Below are 27,761 nucleotides of genomic sequence, written 5' to 3'. Positions count from 1 at the left end.
AATTCAATTTAAAAAGTTACTGACAGAAGAATAAGACAAGCCACTAACAACCTAATGAGAATACTTCAAATTAGACACAAGAGGATTTGGCTACACAGATTGATCTAGAAATTTAAATGCGTTTGTAGCATCAAGCAAGAATCAGTTTAAAGTTGTTAAAATTTCACTCATGCTTCATTACATCTCTAAAGCAAGTTAAAATACAATGTTAATTTTTCTATGCCTTTCTACAGATTTAGTTACATGCATATATATGGCATATCAGTAAGTAAATTTATATAGTCCTTGGGGTTGGCCTGTCCTATTGTATGACATATAATAACACACACACACACACACACACATAGATAGTCTTTGAACTAGTTAAATGTTTTACTGCATATATCCACATGAACTAATTGGTCCTTATTCATAGTCTTAGTAACATATAATTCAAATTTCTGGACTTCATGTAATTATTATCTCTTCTAAAAGAAACTTCACAATCCCATCATAATTTCCCAGATTGTGGAAACTATACCATTTATTTCTGCATTTATAATTCTTTTAGTGTCTTATAATGAGTGAACATAAGAATTTTTATCTCTTCAAACAATTGTGCTTTATTTCTTAAGTTGTCCTCAATTAAGGTTTTCCAGAGTCATACCAGTTTCCTTATTTTACCATGATTTCATGAAATGAAGTAGGTCCATGGGTTGAAATAATGCATAAACCTATGTTTACCAAAAATTCCTGCATTGCTAAAATGAAGAGAACAAAGCAAATAAGAAACTTCAGCCAGGTAGGAGTGTGGTCAAGAGATCTCCAGTATGACATGGCAATTATCACTTTCCTGAAAAGAGTTGACAGTGGATTTTAAGTGTTCTCACCACATACAGAACGTAAGTATGCGAGGTCATGCACAAGGTTGGTAGCCTGATTTAGCCTTTCACAGATTTCTAAACATCACGTCGTACAAGATAAACATACATGATTTTTATCAATTAAGTCTTTTTTGAAAAGAAGATAAATCTATTTAAAGCATGGGCTCAAGAAACTGGCCAAATTCAGTGTATCTGGTCTATTTAAATATTTTCAACTAAGTGACTTTAACCCAAAGGGCTTCTCTAAGGGATGATCAATAAAAATGAAGAAGCTGAGTTCAGTGTTGGGGTTATGATCCAGGATTTTACAACCACTCAGAAAAAAAGTGACAGTTTTTAAGAAGAGGTAACATCAGAAGCAGGACAGCAAGAGCCAAGGGCAGGGGATAAGAACAACTGGAAAGTGAAATCTTAGAGTTGGGCAAGTAGAATAGAGAAGCAGAGTAAGCGTGTGTTAATGCCCTTACTTCTGCCTTTTGCCTTCATGTAGACATCCCACCCACGCCCATAGATCTACAGGATCTTAGGAAACCACTCTTAGCAGACATGATTTGCAGTATTGGATCTACAGAATAGTTGCAAAGGTCGTTATTTTACCCTGGACATGTGATTCGTACCTTTCAGTCTCAAGAGAGTTGTTAAAAAAATAAATAGGAGGATTGGTGGGAAGGAAGGAGGAAGAAAGGGGAGGAGGGTTGGGGGAGAAAGAAAAAGAAATGCCAAAAAAAAAGTAATTTTATCCTTTGCCTGATACAGCATAGGAGAGCATGGGACTCAATGGAATTAGGTAAAGATACCGGAGACTTCGCCCTGTGACAGAACTCACAAGGCCACTGAGACACAGGTCACGGGGTTGAGTTTTCTAAGGTCCCTGCTAATTAAGGTATCCAGTCAACCCAAGATGAAGAAATTCCTAAGGCTACACCCCTCATACATAAAGCCAAATAAATGAAGACAGAAGTCTCCAACACAGTGGTTTGCAAATGTGCTGAGAATTGAGTGAGCAGCATTAAAACATATTGATCCCTGGGACCCAGCCCCAGAAATGCTGATGTCATTGCCCTAGTCTGTGGTCTGGACATCGGGACTTTTCAAAGCCCCCCAATGTGACTCTCATCTGCTGCAAGATGGAAAACCAGTGCCCTGGGGAATTGCATGCTCTTCTGTCCCACAGATATGCGTGGGTTGGCCTGCACTGTTTTGAAATACTTAATATGTGTCGAAGTTAGGAAATTGAGAAAGTTCACTCAGATGCACAAATCCCTGGCTTCTCTTAACACAGTAATGTGCCCGGGGCCCACATTCCTACAGGGCCTCCGTAGTGGTTCCCCTCATGGCAGAGCACTGCCACTCCTGCCCAGACTCCCACCAGTGGCTGAACCCTTACACCTGACCCCCTGCCTTTTGAACGTGGGACCCTTGTTCAGAAATTCCAGAATGACACTCAGGTTAAAGATGTATCTGAGGGGATCTGCATTGGAAAAGTACCCAATAATGTAACAGTAGTTGCAGTGGAATTGGATATCAAAGCTTTAAGACTGAGTACTTTTCCTAACTATTGTGAATTGCAGGTTAATGTAAAGCACTAGCCCAGTCTTCACAAAATTCAAGTCCCAGCTGCAAGGCAGAGGATACCATGCACGGAAGAATTTAACATTGACCCAGAATCATGCATCCTTCGATTGGCAATACAGATTCTAAATGTCTGTGGACATCAGAGATCAGAGCTTGGTCTTTGCAGCAACACTCTTGACAAGTGGGATTTTACCCTGTACCCTGGAGGGCAAGTGCAGTGAAGGTAGTCACAGGACAAAGAGGAGGTTCCTGAAACAGACAGGAATGGTGACTTGGGTTTCTGTATCCAGTAGAGCACACCATTTGAGCTCTCCCCATCCTGCGGATCCCACTGTACTGGAGCTGGTACATATGGTCTTAGCCACCCTTACAGGAGGGGATTCATTGTCCTTTCTCCGTAAATCAGCGAATCATGGCAGCCTGTGGTGGAATCAGGCAGTGTGGAGGAAGAGGACAGCACTGTGCCATTTGCTTTTGGTTTTAAGCACTCAGTCTACTTGTGGCCCAGCTGAATGAGGGCCTAATGTTTATGTGTCCCCCAAAACCTACACTGGTTGACACCATCATCATTACTGTCACTATTCATTTCAACTGTGATGACCCAGTGGCTCAGAAGTCACAGCATACAGCTTTGTGGCTAGGACTCAGGGCTGGGAGACTTCAACTAACGCAGCCTTGATTCACACAGTAGGAGCTTTGTTAGAACAAGGTCACCTTGATCCCCAGCACTCTCTAACTCACAGCAGTAATATTGTGGGGATCTTGCCTGGTTTTAACTCTAAGGCTCTGGAAGTTTTCCAGAGCTGCTGCTGATTGCAAGAATTTATGGAGATTTTGTTGCATTGCGTTCTCATCCTTTAAAATCACCATTGTCAGCACTGTAAAACCCCCATTTGTCAGAGGCCATATACTAGTCAGTGCCTCCCCTGTGGTCTTCTAGAGTTCGTGTGTCTCAGGCAGGTCCTACCTGGCTCCTTCCTAGTAGCCGGGATCCCACTGCAGAAGACTGAGAACATTGGGTGTCATCGAGGAGTGGATCTAAGTGTGCAGGAGAGACTCCACAAGTGAATGAGGTCTACAAGGGCCCTGCTGTCATGATTCTTCCTTTACAGCACTCTGGGCCCTTCAGCCTCAACCTTCTGAGGGCACTGGGCAAGTGCAAAGGAATCCCCTGCTCTCTAGCTATTCTGAAGACACTGTGTCTCATACTCAGTGCAGGTGCAGGTGTTGGCAGCTGGTGAGTAAAAGGGAAAGGAACTTTCTGCCCACCCAAGACAAGATTTAGCAACCATGGTTAGAATTGGTGTACCCGAACCCAGCTGGGGGTGGGAGAAGAATCCAGCGTTACACACACACACACACACACACCCAGGAGAAAGCTAAAGCAATCAGGGCATGCAAGAGAACAGTATCTCTTTTTGAACCTAATTCCCATTGCTGAATCTTTAGTACCCCTCCCCAAATCCTCCTTATTAGTGGGCAATAAAGCAGATCACTGTGTTTTCCTGGATTACCATGCAACTTGGCCGGCCAGTGTGTTTACTGTTGATATCCATGGACTTCCTATGTCAATCTGCCCATCAGCTTTTGAAGCCCTCATTCCTCCTTGTGGAAAAAGCCAAGTCTCTATTGGCGCTGCATTCCCATTGCCAAAACTGTCAGCTCTGCAGTGTCTGAGATTTTACTCTACCTTTGAGGTGCCACATTAGCGTGACACAATTTTATTGATGCTGACAAAAGTCCCGCATGGCTCCCAGCAGCAGCAGTAGGCAGTGTCAGCATTTGTGCTGGTTCCTGCAGTCACTTCTCAGAGGGCCGTGTGAAGTACGCCAGGTGGCCCTGCACAGGCAGTGGGTTGCACTACAGGAGAGGAGCTCTGAGATAACCCTCTCCCCTGGAGGCAGGCACTATCTACCTCCTTCAGAGAGAGCACAGAACTGTAGATAAACACAGACTTTCAACAGTGTGACTCACGGAAGAAACTGGACAGCCGAAACTGGAGGCTTCGTACAAATCAAGGGAGGTGGTTTCAAACTTATGACAGGTATATTTAATAAATATCGTGCAAAACTGTGATCAAGACACATTGTTCTGCTGCCTTGACCCCTTTAGTATTCAGTGAGGGTAACCATCCCCTAGCCCTGGACAGAAGTCCGAAGGTGCCCATTCAAGCACTGAATAGTCACCCTCCATGTGGCCCATCCCTGGCTGGAAACAGAGGCATGAAAGAAAATGCTCAGGACTTCTGTGGGCCTGTGAACTTGTGCGCTCTTAGGTGCCCTCAGTCCCATAATCATTTTCAGCTGGACCTTGTCTCTGTTAAGACCCTTAGATGTCCAGCTCTACATTTTGATGAAAATCATTCTTGACATGACATGCCATTGCCTCCTGGGGCTGACAGCCTGCCGTGGTGACTTCTCCTTGCTCATGTTCTCCCAGTGCACCCATAGCTGTAGCCTTCTCAGCTCTGGTCCCTAAGTCCACAAGTGGTGGAAGAAACGTCCTCAGGATGCCTGGAAGATGATTCCCAGGAGACCGGTGCCAGTGGTTTCTCCTGCATGTCCCCGAGTCAGTTGTCATCTGGGGCTCCATGCTCAGTCCCAGAGCACCCAGCTACACCAGGCTCATCTATACAGGCCCGAGGTCACACCCGAGGGCTCTGGAGCAGCACATTGCTCTCTGCCTCCCATGCAGAAATCCTTGACTTGGAGAATCCCTTGCAGTAAAGGACAATTCCAACCCAGTGAAGTCCCTACAGTGCCACTTGAACTGCTAGCATTGTCTCACCTTCTAAATTTCCAAGGCTGGAATCAGGTCCAGTCCAGGGCCTCCGCCTCCTGGAGCAGCGCCTCAAACTGTGTGTGACTGGCCACACCGAAGCTCCCCTTCCTGGGCCTCGGGTGAGGGAGCAGAAGTTACAGTTCCACTTTTCCCCCAAGTGCCTCTCCTAGAGTGTGTGAGGAGTTTCAAGAGTTACAGAAAGACTTTCAGAAAAGATTCCCTTGAAAATTTACACCTCTGGGGGCCAGCCCTGTGGCGTAGTGGGTAAAGCCACCGCCTATAGTGCCAGCATCCCATATGGGCACTGGTTCAAGTCCTGGCTGCTCCACTTCCCATCCAGCTCTCTGCTATGGCCTGGGAAAGCAGTAGAAGATGGCCCAGGTGCTCCCTCTCCCCTCTCCCCCTTTCCTCTCCTCTCTCCTTCTCCCCCTTTCCTCTCCCCTCTCCCACTCCCCTCTCCCTCTCCCCCCTCCTTCTCCCTCCTCCGTCTCCCCTCTCCCTCTCCTCGCCCTACCCTTCCCCTTCCCCTCTCCCCCTCCCCTTCCCCCTCTCCCCTCTCCTCCACTTTCCCCCATCCCCTCTCTCTTCCCCTCTCTCCCTCCCCTCTCTCCTCTCCTCTCCTCCCCTCCCCCTCCCCTCTCCCCTCCCCTCCCCCTACTGCTCCCCTTTCCCTCTTCCCCTCCCCTCTCCCTCTCTCCCCTCCCCTCTCCCCTCTCCCTCTCCTCCTCTCCCCCCTCCCCTCACCTCTCTCCTCCTCCCCTCACCTCTCTCTCCCCCCTTCTCTCTATCTCCCCCTCCCCCTCCCCTCTCTCTCCCCTCTCCCCCTCCCTCTCCCCCTCCCTCTCCCTCCTCCCTCTCCCTCTCCCCTCTCTTCCCTCTACCCCTCTCTTCTTCCCTTCTCCCTCTCCCCTTTCCCTCCCCTCTCCTCCCCTCTCCCCTCTTTCTTTCCCTTCTCCCTTCTCCCTCTCCCCTCTCCCCTCTCCCTCTCCCCTCCCTACCCTACCCCTCCCTCCTCCCCTTTCCCCTCTCCCCTCTCCCTCTCCCCTCTCTCTCTCCCCTCTCCCTCCCCCCTCTCCCTCTCCTCTCTCCCTCCCCTCTCCCCTCTCCTTTCTCCCCCTCCCCTCTCCCCCTCCCCCTTCCCCTCCCCTTTCCCCTCTCCCCTCTCTCCCTCCTCTCTCCCCTCTCCCTCTCCTCTCCCCTCCCCTCTCCCCCTCCCCCTCCCCCTCCCCTTCACTCTCCGTGTAACTGACTTTCAAATGGCATCTGGTGTCTTTCTCACTGGCTTCACTGAAGCAGCAAGAGTACCAGGTCAGATCGCACATACGTGGGAAAAGTCGGTTACACGACTGAGCGGGGCTGACATCTTGGAGCTGGCTGACAGGCTCTTTTCTGAGAAGCTGAGAAAAGAACAGGAGCCTGCAAGTGGGGGCTCCAAGTTGGAAGGCACTGGAGTGGTTCAGGAGGACAAGAAGCTGAAAAGGACGAGGAAGGGAGGTGTTCTCAGCATTTAGAATCTAAACAATGAGGCCACAAGCCTGAATTATTTTTTAATCAAAACCAGAGTGAAGCCTCCTCAACTCATGTGGCTTCTCTAGTCAACGGTTCAGTCTTCAGCTCTCCTTGATGGGAGAGGAAGTTCAGAGACCGGAAGGCATTAGGAATGTGGCATTTAGTGACTGCGTGTGCCTGTCTCTGAGCGTTGACTGTCAAGGTTCCCTAAATTGGGAGAAGAAATCATTAATTTCTGCTTTTCTGCACTGAAGGTGATAAAATATGTAGTCTAGTGTGAAATTTTCCAGTAACTCTATGGAACTGAAGCCAGGACAAGTGACAAAGCCAGCAAAGAGGGAGAGTGAGAGCAGAATGAGCAGGGATGACAAACCTTAGTTCCAGGGTAGACTTTCAGGGGGAGGAAGGAGGAACAGAGTGAAAATGTGCTGTCAAGGATGGGCGTAGGGAAGCCCAGCGAGCACAAGGATTGAATAGAGAGGCAGGTGTATCAGCATTCCAGAGGGAGACACCTGAAGCGAAGGCAAAGGTACACAGGAGGAAGTTTTAGTGTCCGCAGTAGTGAGGAGGGAAACCTGTAGCTGCTCGGCAGCACTCTGAGCAGGAAAGGGGGGTGGAAACCCAGATTCTCTTGTAATATAGCAAACCCCAAAGAAGTCGAGTTCATTTACTGAAACCATGAGCAATCTGGCCACTTCGTCGTTGAATATTTATATTTTACTGCTTCAGATTCCAACTTCAGTGGTTCTGCCTAAATATCTTTGTACAAACATAAAGACAACAAACAAAATAAGAAAACCCATGCAAAGTCTTGGCAAGCATTCAGGAGCACCCCACACAAATGGTGTTTGCTTGCAAACCCTGAGCAGTGTTTCAGGAATACCCCAAACACAGATGATCCAATGCAATTACCATGTTGATCTGGCTATCACAAGAACAGGACTATGAGTAAACCTGGATTTTTCACCATGGGCTTGCTCTGGGGCTCTCCTTGAGTGACCACCTGGTTGAATTTACAGTCCAGCACTTACAAAGTGATCTTTTCTCACAGGTGCAGACGACAACCATGTGCATCTCCGTCAGCCTGAGTGGCTTCGTGGTCTTGGGCTGTTTGTTTGCACCCAAGGTGCACATTATCCTGTTCCAGCCCCAGAAGAATGTGGTCACACACAGACTGCATCTCAACAGGTTCAGTGTCAGTGGAACTGGGACCACATATTCTCAGTGTAAGTATGGAACACAGCATCGACTCCACACATGGCATTGTCTTTAGGGACCAGGTTGGTAGGAAACAGGCAACATGTGTCTGTCCCCACAAATAATCTCAAGTCAGTCATCACAAGTAACCAACTCAACCCTTGTGCCTGAGGTCCTGGGTGCTGGGGAGACCATGGAGAACAGAAGAGTCAGTTTCTGTTTGAGCCATCTGCACATATCTAACAGGGAAGGAAGACATTAAACCCATAGCTGCAACTAGGGATTTTGACCATGTTGTGGAGTCAGAGAACTGAGTCTCCACTCTAGTTCTGCACCAGGTCAACAAGTAATCACGAACAAGTAATCACGAACAAGTTCATTCGCTGGACCAGAGGTTTTCACAATATTGGCATGCCACAAGGGATGTTTAAAAAGTTCATAGAAATGCCAATTATGAAAAGAAACTGCATGAGTTTCAAGATTTTTTTTTGCATCACAACAGACATCTTTTACTTCCATTTTTCATGAACTATTGAAGTTTACTTGAATAACATAGGGTCTATGCAACACAAATGCTGAAGGGGCTTCATGAGAAATTAAAACTGGGAGGTAATCAACTAAGATGGAAAAATACTATAATATAAATACCCCCTTTGGAGTCTGCTGAGAAGGCAGTGTAGACCAACGGATTTCAGGATAAGTCCCCAGTCCGAAATCTTCTCTCCTGCTGGCCTGGGAATGTCTGAAACACTATCTTTACAGAACCATTAACTTAATGCCTTAGAGTTCTTTAAAGCACAAATGTACCTTAAGGGGACAACCTTTTAAGCCACTTTTAGCTAATTTGTAGTAGAGAGCAGGAGAAATTCGCTGACTGTGGGGAAGGAGGAAGAAGCGGGTAGAGCCATGGGGCAGTGGCAAGGCCTGGAAGTGACAGAGACAAATGACTACTTCACAATTTTGCCTGGAGTCGATTAGAAAGATACTTCAAAATAACTCAGCATCACAGGGAGAGCAATCACATTAGTGCCCCAATTTCTCCAACAAAGTACAGATTTACCAGGGCAACCTGTGCCCAGCAAACAGAAGGAAGATTGACAGGCTGAGAGCACAGGTTCCATGATGCACTGCACATACCACCCTTGGTTGTTACCATCCTTCCAGCTACATTCCCAGTGTATGGTATGATCCATGAACTGGCTTTCCTTGGCTCTTAGAGAAACATATGTATTTCCTGAGCAAACAGAGCTCTTCTTTAGCAACCCAACAGTCACAGCTAGCTAGTCTAAATAAGCAAGGACTGACAGCAATAAAAGCAGTAAAAATAACAGCTGAAAGGAGCTGCCATCTATTAAGTGATCTCTACATGTTGGGTGTTGTGCTTAGTACTCTGCATGGCAGTGTGTGCATGTGTGTGCACAATGTATCCTATTTAACAAGCACAAAGGAACTCTCCCAGGGTCACAGTCCCAGTTTAGTCAGTCCCTCTGGTTTCCACACTTGTGCACCCAGCCCCACAGTGTCGTGCTGCCGCTCACAGAAAGCAAACTGGGAAAGTTCCCATGGTGCCAGGCGCTTGGTGGGCTCTACAAAGAGGATGAGGGAAACTCATGCCAGTGTGTGTGGAAAACAGTTAGCTCTGGGCAAAAGTTCTCCTTTTGACAGCTGGGAGAGAGCCACTGGCCATTATTGGAACGACTTAACAGTCCCTAAGTCTCCAACAGATGTTCAAAATCTCATGCATCCAAACCTCAGCAATTTAGAAATGGCAGCATTTTCTATCACATCCACTGAGTGAGTTTTAGTAAATTCCTAGACAATAACAAGAGCACTTGGTCCAATGAAGTCTCTCTTCAGAAATAGCCTTTTATACAAAGACAATGGGCCGTGACTGCTTAAGCCATTGTTCAGCCTGTCATTCTGATAGTGACTCAGTGCTTCAAGGAGATGCCAACCTAACCCAACATATTTGGTCAATAAATTGTCTTTCATTTAAAAAGTCTAAATTCAGATCCCACTGTTTCGTTAATATTCCCCTAATTAATTCAGATACTGACAAACTGAAGAATACATATGATATCTCTAGGCATTTCAAAGTACGTAAGTAACAAACACATTCACCTATTGTTTGTAATTCTATTTTATTCAAGTAGCTTTACCTTTGTGGACGTGTTTTATTCTCATGAGAATCAGACATCACAAGTTTTATTTTGTAGGAGAGAAAATTGAAAATTGACATTACTTCTCAAAAACATACAATGATGCACAAGTCAACAGTGGGCCCTGGATTTCCTGTCTTGCTATTGGATCCTTTCCATTTTAATAAGTCAGAACTAATGTCACTAAATTCATTCATTCAATTCTTGAGTATCTGCTATACACCAAAAATTTCCAAGCACTGCGCACCCAGGAATGCACAGGACAGAGTCCTCTGCCCCATGAGGTTTCACGTCCAGGATGTTTCTCATATTCCAGAAGAGGTGCGGAGCCTTTGCTTCTGCCAAGGGGCATTTGGATATTTACAGCATCGCTCACAGGCCATGCAGAATTATCACTTAAAAATTAGCCTGCTGTAGATGTATTGAATTTCGATTCCCGTCTACAGTCACCTTAGCTGCGCCAGACCACATGACTTTGTGGGCCTTACACAGCCCTTGGACTGGGCATTACCCACCGCCCTGCAAGAGTTGGTGACGCATTAGTGAGCTTTGAGTTTGTTACGTTTCACCAGTGTTCTTAAAAAGCAAATGGAGGCCAGCACCGCGGCTCAATAGGCTAATCCTCTGCCTAGCGGCGCCGGCACACCAGGTTCTAGTCCCAGTCGGGGCACCGGATTCTGTCCCGGTTGCCCCTCTTCCAAGCCAGCTCTCTGCTGTGGCCCGGGAGTGCAGTGGAGGATGGCTCAAGTGCTTGGGCCCTACACCCCATGGGAGACCAGGATAAGCCCCTGGCTCCTGCCTTCGGATCAGCGCGGTACGCCGGCTGCAGTGGCCATTGAGGGGTGAACCAACGGCAAAGGAAGACCTTTCTCTCTGTCTCTCTCTCACTGTCCACTCTGCCTGTAAAAAAAAAAAAAAAAAAAAGCAAATGGAGTAGAAAATCTTCATAGCACACTACATATAATGAAGGTGAGTCATGAAGACTCTCGTACATGTGTGCACCAAGCCCAGGTAAAATGTGTTTATTGCCTTTGAAAGCCACCAATCTCAATGTGGATATGTTACTGACTCCCTGTGGTGGGAGCTTCAGCAACCATTTAACATCTCGGTGTCTGTTTCCTCCATTATATACACAGCTCAGTTTATATCCATCACTCCCTGAAATATTAGGAACTATGTTGTTTTCTAACTCAAGAAAAAAAAATCCCTAAGCTGCTCTGAGTTTAGGTGAACATGTATTTTACTCCAGTTGTACATAACATGCTATTCTGTAGGTGTTATGCTGGCACTTTATTACAGTGGGCGACAAGTTTTTCTTAGTACTATTGATGTGTGATCAGAAAGGTAGAGAGACAAAGGCAGACAGAGTGACCTCTTCACCATCTGCCGGTTTATCCTCCAAATACCTGCTACAGCCAGAGCTGCGCAGGGACCAAAGCCAGGTGCCAGGAATGGAATCTGGGTCTCCTGTATGAATGGCAGGAACCCAATTACCTGAGCCATCACTGCTGCTTCCCAGGGTCTACTGGAGTCAGCAGCCAAACATGCCGATGTGGGACACGCAGACCTTTTGTTACCAATGCTGCCGCTGGTTTTCAGACTCACTCACTCTAGACATCAGAGAATAACAACCCCATGTACAGATGAGGGTAAGCTAGCGACAACAGGATTACCACCCTCCCCTCTGCATTTAGTTATCTACACACACACAACAAACCTCCCTTAATGTAGTGGTTTACAACTCTTCTATCACCTCTCCTGGAATTTTGGGTCAGGAATTCAGGCAGGGCTGGTCTGGGCTGTTCATCTGCTTCAGGAGGTCTTGACGGGGTCCTTCTGTGGTTTGCGGCTGAGACTGAGCTGATCTGGAGGTTCCATGATGGTTTCACTCCTAGCCTTGGCGCCTTGGTAGGAAGCCTCTCCATGTGGGTTCCCAGAGAACATGTTCCATAAGAGGCCAAGTAGACTCTGGCCCGGCTAGGGAACTGGCATGTGTAACTGGTACCATTTTTGTTCATTAAAGTTATGACAGAGCCTGCCCAGATTCAGGGACATACATCAAGCTGTCAAAAAATCTGTCTATTTTTATTATGCCACACTCTTCAAATCCTGAATTAATCCATTTCTGCACTCTCATCAGGGATTAAAGCTACTTGACACACTTAATCCCATGCGATACCAAGAAGTCACCCAGAGAGGAAGGAACAACCCAGTAATCCCCGGCTAATTCTCTGGCCAGAGTAGGGCAGAAATCTCACATCACTCTGGAGCCACAATGAGCCTCCTGACAGCAGCTAAGATGGTTAATAGCAAAAGGGGCCTTGGTATTGGGTTTTCAAACAACCGCCCCAAAGGGATGGAGAAGCACAAACAAACTCAGAAGCAGGCTTAGAAGAAATAACATGGTTTAGGATATCTTGGAAAACTCACTGTCTGAGAAATGTTTTACGTGTTGTTATGTGCAAAAGAGAACAAGTTGTGTCTGATTAATGATACAGTGGGAATCAGAATAATGAAAATAAATACAACCTTAACCCTTCTCCATTAAGTTTATCCATAGATAAATAGTTCCCAAATATTTGTGTACCAAAAAAAAAAAAAAAATGTCCTCTTTGAAATGGAGAGTCTCTGGCCCCACCCCGGGGTGTTCTGATTCTTGTGGTCTCGGGCAAAGGCCAGAAATCTGGTTTTAACAGATGCCCCAGCTGGGCCAGTGGAAGTGCTCCAAGGGAAATATTTTGAGAACCTCAGCACAAAACATCCTGGTGTGCTTCATCTGCTGATATCAGTGCAGTGCAGGGAGGACCATGGAAGAGGAACCAGGCACTGGTTTCACTCGAGGAGTGATGCCCTGAATACCTATCGTTATAAGGGGTGGGAGGTGTCCAAGAGTTCAGGGAAAATCAGCATTACCTTCCGATTCCATTTTTCCATGAACGTTTTGCGGCCTCCTTGTACTTCCTGATCTGTCTCTGGAACCCTTCAAGGAAAAGCACTTCCAGCACAGAAGCAGCGGGCCACTTGGAAAGCAGACACTAAAAGTAAGCACGCTCCTTCCCACAGCAGGATAACCCAGAGACCTTGCAGTCCTGGACTCTTGCTTCAGATGCTGCTCCCACACCCACACACATAAGCAAACATCCTTTGTATATGGATGAAAAGGAGCAGAGGTCAAAGGCCTTCCCAGAGCCGCTTCCCAAGGACAGTCGATCAAGACTGTACACTGGCAGTACAAGCGGAACGGCACATCACTGAAGGAGACAAGCAAGGCACGCCTGTGAGGTTTGCAGCATAAACCTTGTAGGAACCATGTGGGCCAGAATATTGGCACTAATACGATTTTGTATCTGCATAGCGTGGAGAGAGAGAGAGGTGAGAAACGAGGTGCACCCATTGTCTTCACAGCTGTCACGTACCTACACTTGGTCCGAGAGGGCTGTGTGATTCTCCCACTTGTAGCGATCTTTCCAAGAGGCTTCTGCTAACTAATGATGCCCAGATTCAGGTCCCTGGGGAGCTGTAGGCATATGCAGATTGATTGCCTCTGCAAAACCTTATTCAGAAAGTTATTTGTCTAGGTGATAATGTGTGAACTGCTCCATTAATAGAATTATTCTTTATTATACAGTATTTTTACATGATAAAAAATCAAGCAGCAGTATAGACAGATCTCCTTGAGTCACAGGATAATTTCTAACAGAAAGCAAGCACACGAGGGCCACACTTGTAGTGTAAGTGACCAAGTCTCTGAAGACAGCGAGTCCAATAATCACACCACACACTGGCCTGGCCAGGAAAACTAGCAAGTTATTTGGTAGCCCAGACTGAATCAACAGGCTTGCTAGCCATGGGCATTAGAAAATAATGCACCCAGATTCTCAGTGGATAATGCAAGATGAACCTATGGTATTTAACAAGTGAAGCCATCTGCTTCCAGACAGAGGTACCGAAGGCATCCGGTTCAGATACATGTCAACACACTTGCCCCCTTTGAAAAGCCACAGCACCTCCAAGAAGTTTGTTCCGTTGCCTTGCACTTCCTTCCTCATGACAGCAGGGGGCTAGAGTCTCCAGGTATCACAGGAAGCCTTGTATGCACAGTGAGCTGGTATTTAGTACCTCTCTTCTCTTCTATTGACACTGCCACTGGATGTCTCACAACTGCTCTTTTCAAGCCCTTATTTTGCTAGATTTCCCCTAATCAAATGCAGCCCACTAGAGCCTGGAGCTGGAAGGGCCACTAAGGATCATTTATTCTAATAATATTTCTAGATGAGAAAACTGGAGCCTTAACCTCTTAGATACCTAAAGAATTTGGTAACTGAAGTCACAGCCGAAACTCTCAAAAGCTGCTATATCGCTCCTCGGCCCCTCTGAATTTTCTGCCCAAGTTCAGTTACAAAATTCAACTTCTAATATGACAGTGAGGATCTCAGCATCTGCAAGTCAATGGATTTCTTTTAAAAAGTGTCCACTCCTGATGGCATCTTGTTCTGTCAGCATGGGTGACAGACTTGCATTCGTCCCAAAAGCTCCATGTTGAGGAGTTCACCATGATAAACCATGTCCATCCGACACCCTCATGGTCCCCACAACCCAGCTGCACACACAGAGGCAGGATCTTCCAGAGGGGCTGCCCACAGGTCTCTCAGAATCCATGCCTTGGCAAAAATAAAGAATGGAATACAGTTTGTAGCGACTGGCTCAGCATCTGTGTCAGAGACCTAATTCTTAAGAGCAAGTCTCATTTTCTTGAATTAGATTACATTGCATAATTCCGCCATCCTCATCCATTTAGAAAGAATGCAAACTCAGAAAGTTCCTTATCCAGAGAGTTCAATATTTATGACACACACCTATTGTCACACACATTTCCATGCAACCCCTAATTTATGAAATGTCTTTGGGAACATGCTCCATGCTCAGAACGATGCAGACAAGCTCATTCTATAAAAGAAATACATAATCTGCAATTGCCCAAGTTAGTTTCAGATGCTTAGTCCCTTCAAACAGCAAGCACTGGATCTGGTTGTCTTCCATCCTGCTTGCTTTCACTTTCAGTGAAATTCTTTGGAGAACATTTCTGAGTGGGTTGGAGGTGTGTGCCCTGCCTATTATAATTTCAGGTGGCTTGGGAGAACAGCACTTGACCACATGAATGTGACCAGTGTGATTGGGAGCCACTTTCAGCTCACCCACACACTGCAGAAATGGGCTGAGTCTCAGCTCTAGGCTATAAGCACTGGAGATGTGAGAAAGATGGAAACAAATTCTACCCTCATGGCCCTTGCATTCTAATTGGACCATAGGAGGCCACAGACAGACAAAGCCATCAAATGAAATGCATCAGGTGTGTTAAGTGATGTGGAGACACTGATATGGGGAATGGACGAGGAAGCTAGGGAGAGTTACTGTTTTGTAAGAAGTGTCAGGAAAGGCCTCTCTGATAAGATGACATTTGAGCAAAGAGAGGAAGGAAACAGTGAACCAAGCTGATATCTGAGGGAAAGACACGCCAGGCACAGGGAAGAGAAGATGCAAAGATTCAATGTTAGGAGGACACCAAAGAAGCCAGTGTGGCTAGGGGAAAGGCCAAAGGGTGAAGATGAGAGGAGATGAGGACAGAGAGGGAGGAGATCCCGGAGGACTTTGAGGACTATGGCAAGGAGCTCACTCTTCTCATGAGAGAAACGGGAAAGCACTAGCAGCGTTCACCGGCTGAGTGACATGGCATGACCATGACCCTAAAAGCATCCCTGCAGCCCAGATCACTTAGGAAGCAATTGCACAGTCCAAGTGTGGTTGGCTTAGACAGGACCAACGGCACTGTGGTGTCGGAACACGGTATATAATCTGAGGATGAGGTTCAGAGCATTCGCCGCACTAGAACGGAGGGCTGGTGTGTGACATCATTTGTCAGAGTTCAATGCTGTGGGCTTTAGCCACTGGTCCCTGGGCAACAGGAGCACATGCAGCTCATAGCAGTTGAGCCTCAGGGTGAAGAAGTTTGATTCTTTGTCTAAAACCACATTTGGGTAAAGAGGAGGAGAAACAAGAGATAACAGGCAACCAAGAGGGGGTGAGAAGGACGTGGACTGGGTAGAACAGTACAGAAATTACCGAGACCTTTCATTAATGAATTATTCACTGCATATCTGGTTTTGCACTTTTTGAGGAGGAAGGAGAGAATTAAAATAAACAAGAGCAAAAAAAAGCCAACTCCGTGATGTGGCAATAATCAGTAAGGTGTTTAGCCAAAAACCAAGTGAACCTCCCGTAGATAAGGTAATTAAGTTGTATCTTGGGTCATAAAATTGGCTCTGATCTATTTTCTCTTTCCATGAATCTTGTCTCACAAGAAAAGAATCATGGAATGAAGAAGCCTTCGCTTTCCCACAGTTCTGACTCCACATTTGGAAACTAAATCTGGCATTTGCAGATCAGATGTGTACCCCACAGCATAACTGAATATGGTTTCCTCTTAAATCTTATAGCTTGAGTCCACTTTGAGTCACAAAGAGGAAGCCCCTTCTGACACTGTTTCTTATGTCCTCCACTGTGAAGTCCCTGATGCAGCGAGGCTCCCAGACCAGTGGCCGGCAGTGTCATCATCTTCCCAGGCAACGTATATTAACAGATAGATGGACATCTCCCGAGTGGGACCAGGCACCCTAGCACAAGTGAAATGGAGGTGGTGCGTAAGAAAAGGGTCCAGTGACAAAGCAGAAAGGAAAGGCACCGCACAGCTGGTGGAGAATGGATCCCACGACCATAACATCCAAATATCTAAACAAGCAGACATCCTGGGAAAAACCATTTGGGGTCACCAGGAGCAAGGAAATGGAACAGATGGGGGCAAAGTGGGATGTCCATTCTCTTGAAATGTTTGCTTTCTTCCTTTCCAAGTGTGATACATTATACAGTAACAGTAACACACTGATTCTCAGGAACCTGGCTCAGCCACTGAATTATAAAAGGTTGGCATCCATAAAAACATATTATATAAGTATGTTTAGCCTTGACTAAGGGCCCAGTTACCTGGAAAAAAAAAAGTCATTTTCACGAAAGCCTAGTGAGCCTGTGCATTACTGGTGGAAGACAAGTGGATCTCACAGAGACAAAGGTGTCACTTTGGCTGTGCTGATCTCTAGAGCTTCGCCAAGTTGATGAAGCAACCCAGGCTGTGAAAGAGTGGAAGCGACGAGGTCTTTTTCAGTTATCTTCCGTGTTCACTTTAAATGTCAAAAGCACAGCTGAGTCTAAGGAAACTAACAGCTTCTGGTACCCCAGGCCCCAGGAACCAAGAATGAGCTGTGTGCCACTCATTTCTGCCACAAAGGATGGTTATAGAAATCTGCTTACGCACACTTAAGAAGGTGGGTTAACCTTTCACCATGAAAAATCTGGTGAGAATTTCATCAGAATACTAGCAAAAGCTCATCTCTCACACACACACACACATACACACACATTATTACTTTGCTCTTCCACATCAAGTGTGCTACCTTGGGGAATAACAGATGGACCAATATGAGAGGCATATGTAAAATATTTATGAAATGCAAAGTAATTGAGATAGTAAACTCATAAAACTATAATTCCCTCCACTATATTCACAGCATGCACAAAAATGAGAATATGTTTTTACATAACAAAGTACACTGGCAAAAGCTACAGATAAAATAATAAAAGGGAAGCAGAAAAACAGAAGTTAGAGTTCCCTTCATCACACTCAAAAGGTTTGAGGGGAAAGCAGCTGCAGAAAGAGTCTCCCGAGTGTCTTTGCTGCTGTTATTTCTTATAAGAAAACCTTGAATTTCTATTATCTTCCTCTCAAAGAGTTTAGGCATTCTGACATAGGGCATTCCCTTTCATGTCCCCACAGAGCAAGCAGATGACTCAAAATTATTCTTGAAACTTCCATAATGATGTCCGTAGGGTGCATGATAGTATTTTAAACTAAAACCTGAGGATTTTCCTACAGCTAGCCTTTGTAGCACCAGTACTTCTTACCACGCTAGTCAAAATACATTCAGTCTTTAAGAAATTAGAACACAGTGAGCAAGTAGATGGCGAAAGCACACCTCAAAGAATAGAAGGACATCAAGTTCCACAGTAGGAGTGGGACACGGGAGCACGTTTCTAACAGTCCTGAGAACTGCAGGGCGCGAGGGTGTTGGGCTTGTCCGAGGTACACGGAGCGGGCGCTCCCATGCCAGCCCTCTGTGCTCCTGGACTTAGCCCCGTGAGGTGTCCTTCTTCCTCCTCAACCCCTGGAAATGAAAAGGCTTCGCAGAAATAATAACCCCTGATCCTGGGAAAGATAAAGGGATTAGTCAAATTGTCAAAGGCAGCACGCCTGGGGAGCTCAGCCCGGGCCAGCCTTCTGCAGAGGTGGTTGATGGCCATTGGGACGGTGGGGCTCCAGAAGCAGACAGGCTCCCCTGTCATGAAGGAAGGCTGCCCGCAGGCCTCACATCCTCGGTCACTGTCTCAGGTTAAAAGATGATTTCTTTCTTGAGACGTCTTGGGTTTCCTCACTCTTGGGCATGCAAACATTGGCATGGGCTCTCAGGACTCATTTCACAGAGGGTCTAGTCCATGAGCACCACTAATGATAAAATACTGAAACAAAGCTCCTGCATGTTCTAGTAGAGAATGGAGGATACTGCCAGTAACATAAGGGTAACAAGTTAGAAAACAGTCAGGCAGCAACCACTGGGCTAAGCTGAGGTTTCAAACTGAGTGATACAACAGACACTTGAGATCGATTGGGTGGCCCGACAACGGCCTTTCTGAAGAAGTGGCTGTTCAGATGTGGGGGACAAGAAGGAGCCAGGCGTGTGCAGATCAGAGGGAAGAATCTCCCTGGCTGAGGCGGCTGCTGCAAATACAGAGTTCAGAAACCGACTCTGAGGACAAAAACCAAAAAGGGAAGAAAAAAACATGGAAGGAGATAAACACAGACACACAGATCCAACTGGGATTTATAAGCCAGAGCAAGGAGATAGATCGCAAAGGGAAGCCACTGAAGGTATATGTGGACAGGGGACTTCATTTGAGAACACTCCCATCGCTGTCCAGGGAGCACCTGCAAGCTGGCATGAGTAGGACCAGCAATGCCAGTAGTGCAGCTGTTGGCAGTGTTCAGGAGAAAGATGATGGTGACCTGGGCGAGGCAGGTGGCTGCAGAGATCAAAGTGCTTAGGTGTGGAAGACCAATGGGGCCTGGCTAAAGGTCTGACATGGGTAGAGGGGTAGAGAGACAGAAAGAACGAAGCATAACTTTTAGACTTTTGGTTTGGGCAAGTGACCGGATAGTGAGACCACTGACCAAAGACATGAACAACAAATGGGGACAGCTTAGGGAAGCAAGAGTTCCGACTTGAACATGTCTGTTGAACTACCACGCGCAGGTGTTGGCAGCAGCGGGATGCAAGGGGGCTGCAGAACGAGCTCACACTGGATCACCTGTGGTGCTCGCCTACATCTCGAGTGACCTCATCAAATTTGAATTTCACTTCGTCTTATTCTTTCTCTTACCTCACCTAGCTTTGATGAAGCTGGAATTAGATAAAGTATATGAAAACACTTTGCAAAGAACCTAGTGACGCCCTCACACTTGGAATTCTTATCCTGACTACTGTCCATCAGGTATTTATCTAGCACACATTGTGTTAAAAATTTCTTCATCCTAGCAGTTCCACGATGTGTATATTATGGCATCACTGGCTGCAAAGACATAGTAGCTTTTAAGGAGCTCATAATGTAAATAAAACTGAATCTGATCCTAACAACCATTAGAGGGGGAAAAAAAACTCCAGAAGAGTTATTAGTATGCCACCTGACTTCATAGTAACTTCAGGAAGTCACTGAACTGACTTCATAGGTATCCTCCCATACAAGCCAAGTAAACGAATCAAATGTAAGGGGCTGCAGTCCCCCTAGAGGTGTACCTGCTGGAAAAAAATCTCAGGGCCACAACCATGGTGACAACTCCCCTACTGAATGGTACACCACCTCACACTTCATAACCGTTACATCTTTTTTGTTCACAGAAATTCCTATGCAGGTTTATGGGCCAAGAATATGTCCATCATCAGGCATGAACATTGTAGGATGAAATTAGTTTATGTGCTAATTAACTGAAGAATATGCCCTTAAAGTGTAGGACAGAGCACTGGGCAATTTGATCTGTGTCAAGTAGCCTAGATAATCAGCTCCTGCTGGTCAGAGTATATCCAGAGAGCCAGGCCAAGAGCTGGGATGTGGAAAGACCTTAACCACAGTGGAAGTTCACCTCTTTGACATCTTCTCTTGGCTACAAGGTTTTCTCCAGAGGAGAATGGGGAAGAACACATACAACTGCTCTGTACCTAGATTTCCCATATAAACAAAACTTTACCAACAAGTTAATAGCTAAGAATTGTATCAGGGAAAATGAAGTGTCATAAAAAGATGAACATACATAACCCTATTCTACACACACCATAACAGCATTGGCCCCTACGGGTCAATAGGGGTATCGCCCCTATGGAATATCTTCCTTCTCTAGAACGTTTTGAAGCTCTCTGTACCACCTCCCTTGCTAGTATTTTCACTTGGGTTTTCCACCTGAACAATGAAAATATTACAGACCATTCTCTAAGGCAGCAGAGTTCACAGATGATTCACAGAAGAGCCATCCGTAACCAGACCAAACAAAACTAATTAGAGTGAATAATTTAATAATCAGTAATAAAATCACATTGAGCTTTCAATTCTGTACATTGTATTTTAACCAGTTCATAAAGGACCAAAGGTAATTTTTAACCCATAAGTGAATTCTTTTAATAATAAATTTTCTTGTTTCAATATAAGTTCTCTCCAAGGGGTATGAAATTAGAGAAGGAATGCCCCAGGGTATAAAGCAACCTTGCACAAAACATATTTAGAAAGCTGACGGCTGTGGCATCACATCATTTACCATTTTCTGAAAGACAAGTTAAAACGAGCCTTTAATTTTAACTCAGTGTTTGTGATTATCGGTGCCGTTACGTTTGTGGCCCCTTGCCTAACTCTGAGCTTCTGTGCCCTTCTGTTTTGCAGCCCCTGCGAGCACATACGTGCCAACCGTGTGCAATGGGCGGGAAGTCCTCGACTCCACCACCTCATCCCTGTGACTGTGAATTGCCGTGCAGTTGTCGTGTTTGTAGACTGTTAGACAAATGTGCTCACGTGCAGCTCCAGAGTGTGGAAAAGAGCAAAAAGAGCAACCCTAGTACCTTTTTTTAGCAACAGTACAATAAATTATTTTTGAGGACTGTACAGTATTTAGTGATGTGCTAGAACTTTCTAGGCTGATTTTAGTGCCCCTATTATTAACAACCCCCTCCCCACCCCACCCCCTGAAAATGGAAATAACCATTGTTTACAGAGCAGAGCATGGATGACAGGGTCTGACAGGGTCAGTCTACTAAAAAACTATGGTGGCAATATTAGGTAACTTTTTTTCCTATGAAGTTTTTTGTAGGTCCTTGTTGTAACTAATTTAGGATGAGTTTCTATGTTGTATATTGAAGTTACATTATGTGTAACAGATTGTTTTTCTCAGCACAAAATAAAAAGCATCTGTATTAATGTAAAGATGTTGAGAATAAAACCTTAAAGGTTTTCCAGCATGGTGGATAATAGTTTGTTCTTTTTGAATCACTCATGGTATTTTGAATAAGTGGACTTCAAATCATTTATTTGTTTTTAATGCTATTATTTATTTGAGAGAAAGTGTGTGTGGGGGGTGGGGATAGGACAGATATCACATCTGCTGGTTTACTCCCCAAATATCTGCAATGGCTGAAGCTGGACCAGGCCAAAACCAGGAACAAGGAACCCAGTGCAGGTCTCCCACATGGGTGGCAAAGACCTGACTAGTTGACCCATCACTGATGCTTTCCAGTGTGTACACTAGCAGGAAACAAGAACCAGAAGTCCAGCCAAGACTCAAATCCAGGCCCTCCACTACAGGACACTGGATCCCGACTTGGGTGTTTACTACGAGGCCACCTTCATTCCTACTTTCAGTGCTGACAGATTTTGTCTAACTGTGCTTCTCTTCACAGCCAAGCACACCCTGAATTCCAGCTGTTGCCTGCTGGGGAGTTGGGAGCATATTCAGAATTCTTTACAGGACTCAACGATCAGAAATTGACTGGCTGCAATACCTAAATACAGCCGTCTCCATGTCTGACAATAACATACACACTGGCTTTTTAACCACATCCTTCTAACAGCCCAGAAATGCCCAAACAGGGTTCTGAGGCAAGAAGAAGGGACTTCCCACCTTCTGAATGCAGAGACTGCAGACTGCCAGGGAGGGCTGTCGCTGTCACTTCTAAGAATCACCTTAACTGCTGGAAAAGAGACGGGGCAAGCCTCTCGTCATCCCGTTGGAAAGCCACCCTCGCCCTTCAGCGCTGCATGCAGCCGTAGCCTGTAAACGCCTTCCCTCCCCATGCTCTCCTGAAGCCTCAGTCACAATGCCCCGCCACACAGGCTTCTCCCCAACTGGAGTATTGCACCATCCTAATAAAGGGAGTGAACAGGAAAAGCATGGATAACCTAAAACTGGCTTATCCTTACCAAATGCTGTCCTGTTTCTGCCAAGCTACTAGTTACAAATCACTTATTAATGTAGGAAAATGTATCTACCAAATCCTGCTCCAGGTACCGCGGAGACAGCATGCATTCGTTTCCTATGGCTGACAGAAGAAATTACCACTAACCAGGTGGCTTAAAACAAGAAAGGTTTATTGTCTCACAGCTAGTGTGGCCAGAAGTCAGGAGGCAAGGTGTCACTAGGGCCAACCTCGCTCAGAGGCTCCAAGGGGAATCCGGTCCATGCTGCTATTCCCAGTGGCTGCCAGCTTCCTTGGCTTGTGGCCACATCACTGCAACCTGTGCCTCCCTCCTCACATCCCTTCTCTCCGTGTCTGCCCTTTCTATGTCTTTCACAATGACGCTCATCACTGGATCTAGGGCCCACCTAGATAAACCAGGCTGATCTCACCTCAAGACCCTTACTTACATCTGCAAAGGCTCTTTTTCCATATAAACTCACTTTCTCAGGTTCCGGGATATTTTTGAAGATCACTATTCAGTCATGTGGCAGAAATAAAGATGAAAAAAGACATACTCTCTGCCCTTAAGAAACAAAAAGACCTGGAAATATTTTAATAAGGAGACGAAGACCAAGAGAGACTATATATGGAAAGAAGAGGAAAACCAGGGATAAAAAGGACCCACAGGTTGAATAGGCAGGACCTGAATATTCAAGACATACTGACACTATTTTTAAAGTATCCAAAAATAATGAGCAGGTGCACAAAAGCCAACAGGAGTAGACGACGGAAATTAAAAAGTCAGGCATTGGGAATTCTTCTTTTCCCTCCAGATGAATCTCAATCAGCATCCTCATTGATCCATCCCAACCCCACCAGATGCCTAAAGACACAATACAGCCTGAATTCTCATAGTCAACTAAGAGCCTGGAGTCTGGGGAGTGGTGGGCTCTACTGGGTAGCAGATTCAACAGCACTGAATTCAAAAATGAATTCTGCTGGGACTGGCAGGAGCAGGCACTATGTACGTTCAGAACGAGCAACTGCACAGGATAAAGGCTGAGGTAAGGCTGATGGGAGAGGAAATAAACAGCCCACGGAGAGGGCGTGCAGTGTGAGGAAGGCAATATCAGGGGATTGTGCCTCAAATAACCAAACTGATTGGGATCTTAAGATAATTAGGCTTGTTGTACACAAATCTTAAGAAAACTCTTTTTGAAGGCTGGGTTTTGAACCAAGCCCATTATGTTTCATGCCCTGCCAGTACACCAAAATGCATTAACTGGCAGCTGTCAGTATTTTTTCCTTCCTTGCTATGAGCTTGTTCTAATTGGAAAGTGCATTATCTAACATGGGCTCCTGAGAACTATTATTGTTAAAGAGACCATTCAACATATGTATAGAAAGTAGCAGCTATAAAATAATTTTTATATAAGCTTTTTCAAACAAATTGTTTTTTTTAAACCTCAGTAATAACCTTTCCTCTTTCCAGAATCTAAAACTGGTTAAGTCAACCCATCTTTGCAAAAACTTCCTGAAACTAAGGAACCCAAGAAAAATGACAGATCTCACTCATAAAAAAACATATCAGAGCCAAATCATGTGCTGATTATCCTGCTTTTCAGAGTCTTTGCAGCTTCTGAGCTGCTCCATGGTCTCCCTCATTTAGATATTGATAGATCTTTCTGCCAACTCAGGTTTATCATGGTAAAATATAAAGTGGTTCCCATGTTCAAACCCAAGGCTAGCTGGCTTGTGTACCACACAGAGAAGCAGAAGGGGAAAAGTAATTTAGACAGTGCACCTTCACAGTGTTCAATTCTATTTTTCTTACTAGTCTCTGCTTTTTTATTTTTTAAAAGATTTATTTATTTAGCTATTTATTTATTTATTTTTATTTGGAAGGCAGAGTTGCAGAGATAGCGTGAGATAGACAGAGAGATTCTATCTGCTGGTTCACTCCCCAAGTGGCTCCAACAACCAGGTCTGGGCCAGACCAAAGCCAGGAGCCAGGAACTCCATCATACTCTCTCACAAGCATGGCAGGGCCCAAGTTCTTGAGTCATCTTCCACTGCATTCCCAGGCACAGCAGTAGGAATGCTGCGTTGGAAGCAGAGCATCCAATATGGGATGCTGGTGTGGTAAGAGCCACGACCCTGCCCTAATCCCCGCTTTATTCGCCTACCCACCAGGATAGTTGTAGGCCCCAGAGTCCTGGAAAGAGCTGTGAGATGCTAGGAAGACAAAACACCAGAAAAGGCGATTCTGCAGCCTGCCTTGTAACAGAGGTTTTGATTTGCATAATCCCTACTGATTCATCTCTTTCATTTGAAATGCAACCAATAGTAATCTGAAGTCAATCATCTGAGACAAAAGAAACATTCCCCCTCTTCAAGCCAAATTTACCAACATTCATAAGCTACTGCAGACAGAACTCTCCTTTCAGGAATCATTAATAAGATGAAGGAAATTTCAGAAAACTAAAAGCCTTACTGGGACATTTTGCTCAAGGAAACCAGAGATCTGTTTCCTGATCCACCAATCATTTCAAGGCATCTGAAATGCCTTTTGCAGTTAAGTCTTAAAATAGGACTTGGTGACTGTGTGTGCACTGAGGTGCACTGTGTCTGAATGAATGCAGATCCACCAGGGGACCCTCCCCAGCGCCAGGGCTCAATCATCTATGCTGAAGCTATTTTTATGCACCACCATTCCCTTCTTCCACAGTTACTTTAAATGGATCCGTGCACAAAATTTAATAGATCTTCCTTACGTCCAGTTATCTTAGCAATAAATGATAAATCAACCCCAGTGAGATAAAGCTTTTCTTTTCTCTTTCACTTGTTTGAAAGGCAGCAAGACAGACAGAAACTCTGCATTCACTGTTTCACTCCCCAAGCACCCACAACAGGTAGGGCTGAGCCAGGCCAAAGCTGCAAGCCAAGAACTCAGCTCAAGTCTCTCATGTGAGTAGCAGGGACCCAACTACTTAAGCCATCACCTACTGCCAGTGTGTGCAACAGTAGGAAGCTGGAATGAGACGCGGAGCCAGGACTAAAACCTGGGCACTCTGTTATGGGATGTAGGCATCCCAAGCAGCAGCATCCTAACTGATTTGCCAGATGCTCACTTCAAGAGACAGCTTTTAAAATTAATCTTGCAAATTTATTTTTAACTAATTCACTTGCTTTAATCATTTGCCAATCAATATCAATAATGGAGTCCCAGAACTTCAAGAAAAAACCCAGAAGAATGTCTGGTTTTTTCTCCGAGTAGGGGATTGAGTCATCAATGGCAGGAGGTGGGTTATTTCCCTCTTGTACACCTCTCCAGACTTGACCAGTTTTTAAGGTGCTAAATTCCTAAAGGTCAATGAACTTGTGTGCAAACAGATTTTTCTGAACTCTTTGAATGTGGTGGTTTGAAGCGATATAAACCACGGGTCAGCAAATCTGGGCCCATGGGCCAAATCCCAGCCCTTCATCTGTTTCTGCAAGGCCAGTGGCCTAAAAACACTTCTGCACTTTTAAACAGCTGGTAAAAACATCACAAGAATACTGCATGACATGTGAAATTTAAATGAACCCAAATCTCAGTGTCTATAAGTCAAGTTGTATTGGAATGCAGCCCCACTCTGCATTATCTCTGGCTACTTTCCTGCTACAATGACAGACCTGGGTAGTTGCAAGAGGGACCAGGTGTCCTGAACAGCTAAAATATGTACAATCCGACCCTTTACAGTAAGGATCTGCTGGCTTCTGATTAAGACAACTGCGAATATCAATTACAGTACCGATAGCAATTTTCTTTCCAATTCTTCATGCCTATCTTAAACTGTTTCTTCACTTGTGATCCTAAAACGAATTTGTCTAAAAGCATTAAACCAGAAGACATGAAATCCAGCAAGAGAGTAAACTCTGCCCCATTACTATGAAGGTCAACTTCATTTTAGTCTCCAAAGAATGAGTCAGGTGCTGAGATTTTTCAAAGTTTACTCCCCTTGGAATCTCTTCTTCAGGGAAAACTTAATTTAGGACATGGCGCTGTAAGCCTGCAATATTCATGATTACCTAAGATAAGTGTCAGTAATTTTAGGTGCTCGTAAGATCTACTCTGCATGCAGGTGGGTGAAAAGATGAATGGCTAACTTTAAACTGGACCAATGGAGTCACCATCCTGCCCTGACCCCCAGAAAGCTTGCTTTCATGAGAGAGAAGTGGTCCACACATTGCCCCCCATTAGGAATGATCATGAGCCATAGGAAGTAACTCTGTTGATAGACAACTAATAAGAGTTGGCCAGATGGGTCTTGAAGAAGCACAGTCAATCAAAACCCATGTTTTGAGTACCTGGAGACCCTGGATGGAAAATGACTGGATTTAGGCATTTCTTTCACAAAACTAGTGTAAAGTGCCTTTTTTGGGGGCAAAGGAAATAATGACAAAGTCTACACAAAAATACTATGAATTATTTTTAATCCTAGGAAGGATCTGATTACTAGCAACCAAAGAGGGGGAGAGTCAATAATAATAAAATTCAGTCCTTTTAATCAAGTGAATGTATATCAAATTGCTCAACATTATTAAATGGCATGATATAATTTATCCATAGAAGACACATTCTCATCCAGTGGAAAACTGATTTAAACATGTTTTGACAGAGTACTAAGAGATGTTATAGGCAACAGCTGACTTAGTGAAGTATTTAAGGCTTCCAAACTGTGCCTTTTAGAAAAATAACAAATAATCTCTTCTTCTACCACTTGGGGGGAAAAGGAACAACAAATGTCAATTAAAAGTTACAAAAACATGATTAATTTCTTTATGCCTTTCAACATTTCACTGAGCTTTGCAAAGACATAAAACTAAAATGATTTTTATAGCCAGGACTGGTCTGAATATTTTCATCATAATATCCTCTCTGACATACTTCTTCAGTGCTTTCAAATAAAATGACAAACCACTAGAATCCAAAGGAAAAGGCAGCTCTTTCCAAATATGGGACTGAGCTGACAAAATCTACTTAATACCTAAAATTAGAAATAAAATAAATGTTTCAATATCAACTACATTTTCAGAGA

General features: G+C 45.0%; 1 protein-coding gene across 2 annotated transcripts in view; it reads left to right on the top strand.

Moving 5' to 3' along the window:
• The window catches only part of GRM3 (glutamate metabotropic receptor 3), a 91,724-nt gene extending 70,437 nt beyond the window's left edge, over positions 1-21,287 (top strand). Inside the window, exons 3-4 of one of the 2 annotated variants that reach the window (XM_062179108.1) lie at positions 7,780-7,954; positions 21,173-21,287. In XM_062179108.1, coding sequence (XP_062035092.1) covers positions 7,780-7,954; positions 21,173-21,287 — 290 coding nt within the window. The remainder of the gene's footprint in view (positions 1-7,779; positions 7,955-21,172) is intronic. The other variant, XM_062179107.1, reaches the window with a different exon arrangement.
• Positions 21,288-27,761: the final 6,474 nt, after the last annotated feature.

Source organism: Lepus europaeus, chromosome 20 (assembly GCF_033115175.1).
Source record: "Lepus europaeus isolate LE1 chromosome 20, mLepTim1.pri, whole genome shotgun sequence".
NCBI lineage: Eukaryota > Metazoa > Chordata > Mammalia > Lagomorpha > Leporidae > Lepus > Lepus europaeus.
Note: the sequence above shows the minus strand (reverse complement) of the source record. Positions and strands in the feature narration are given on the sequence as shown.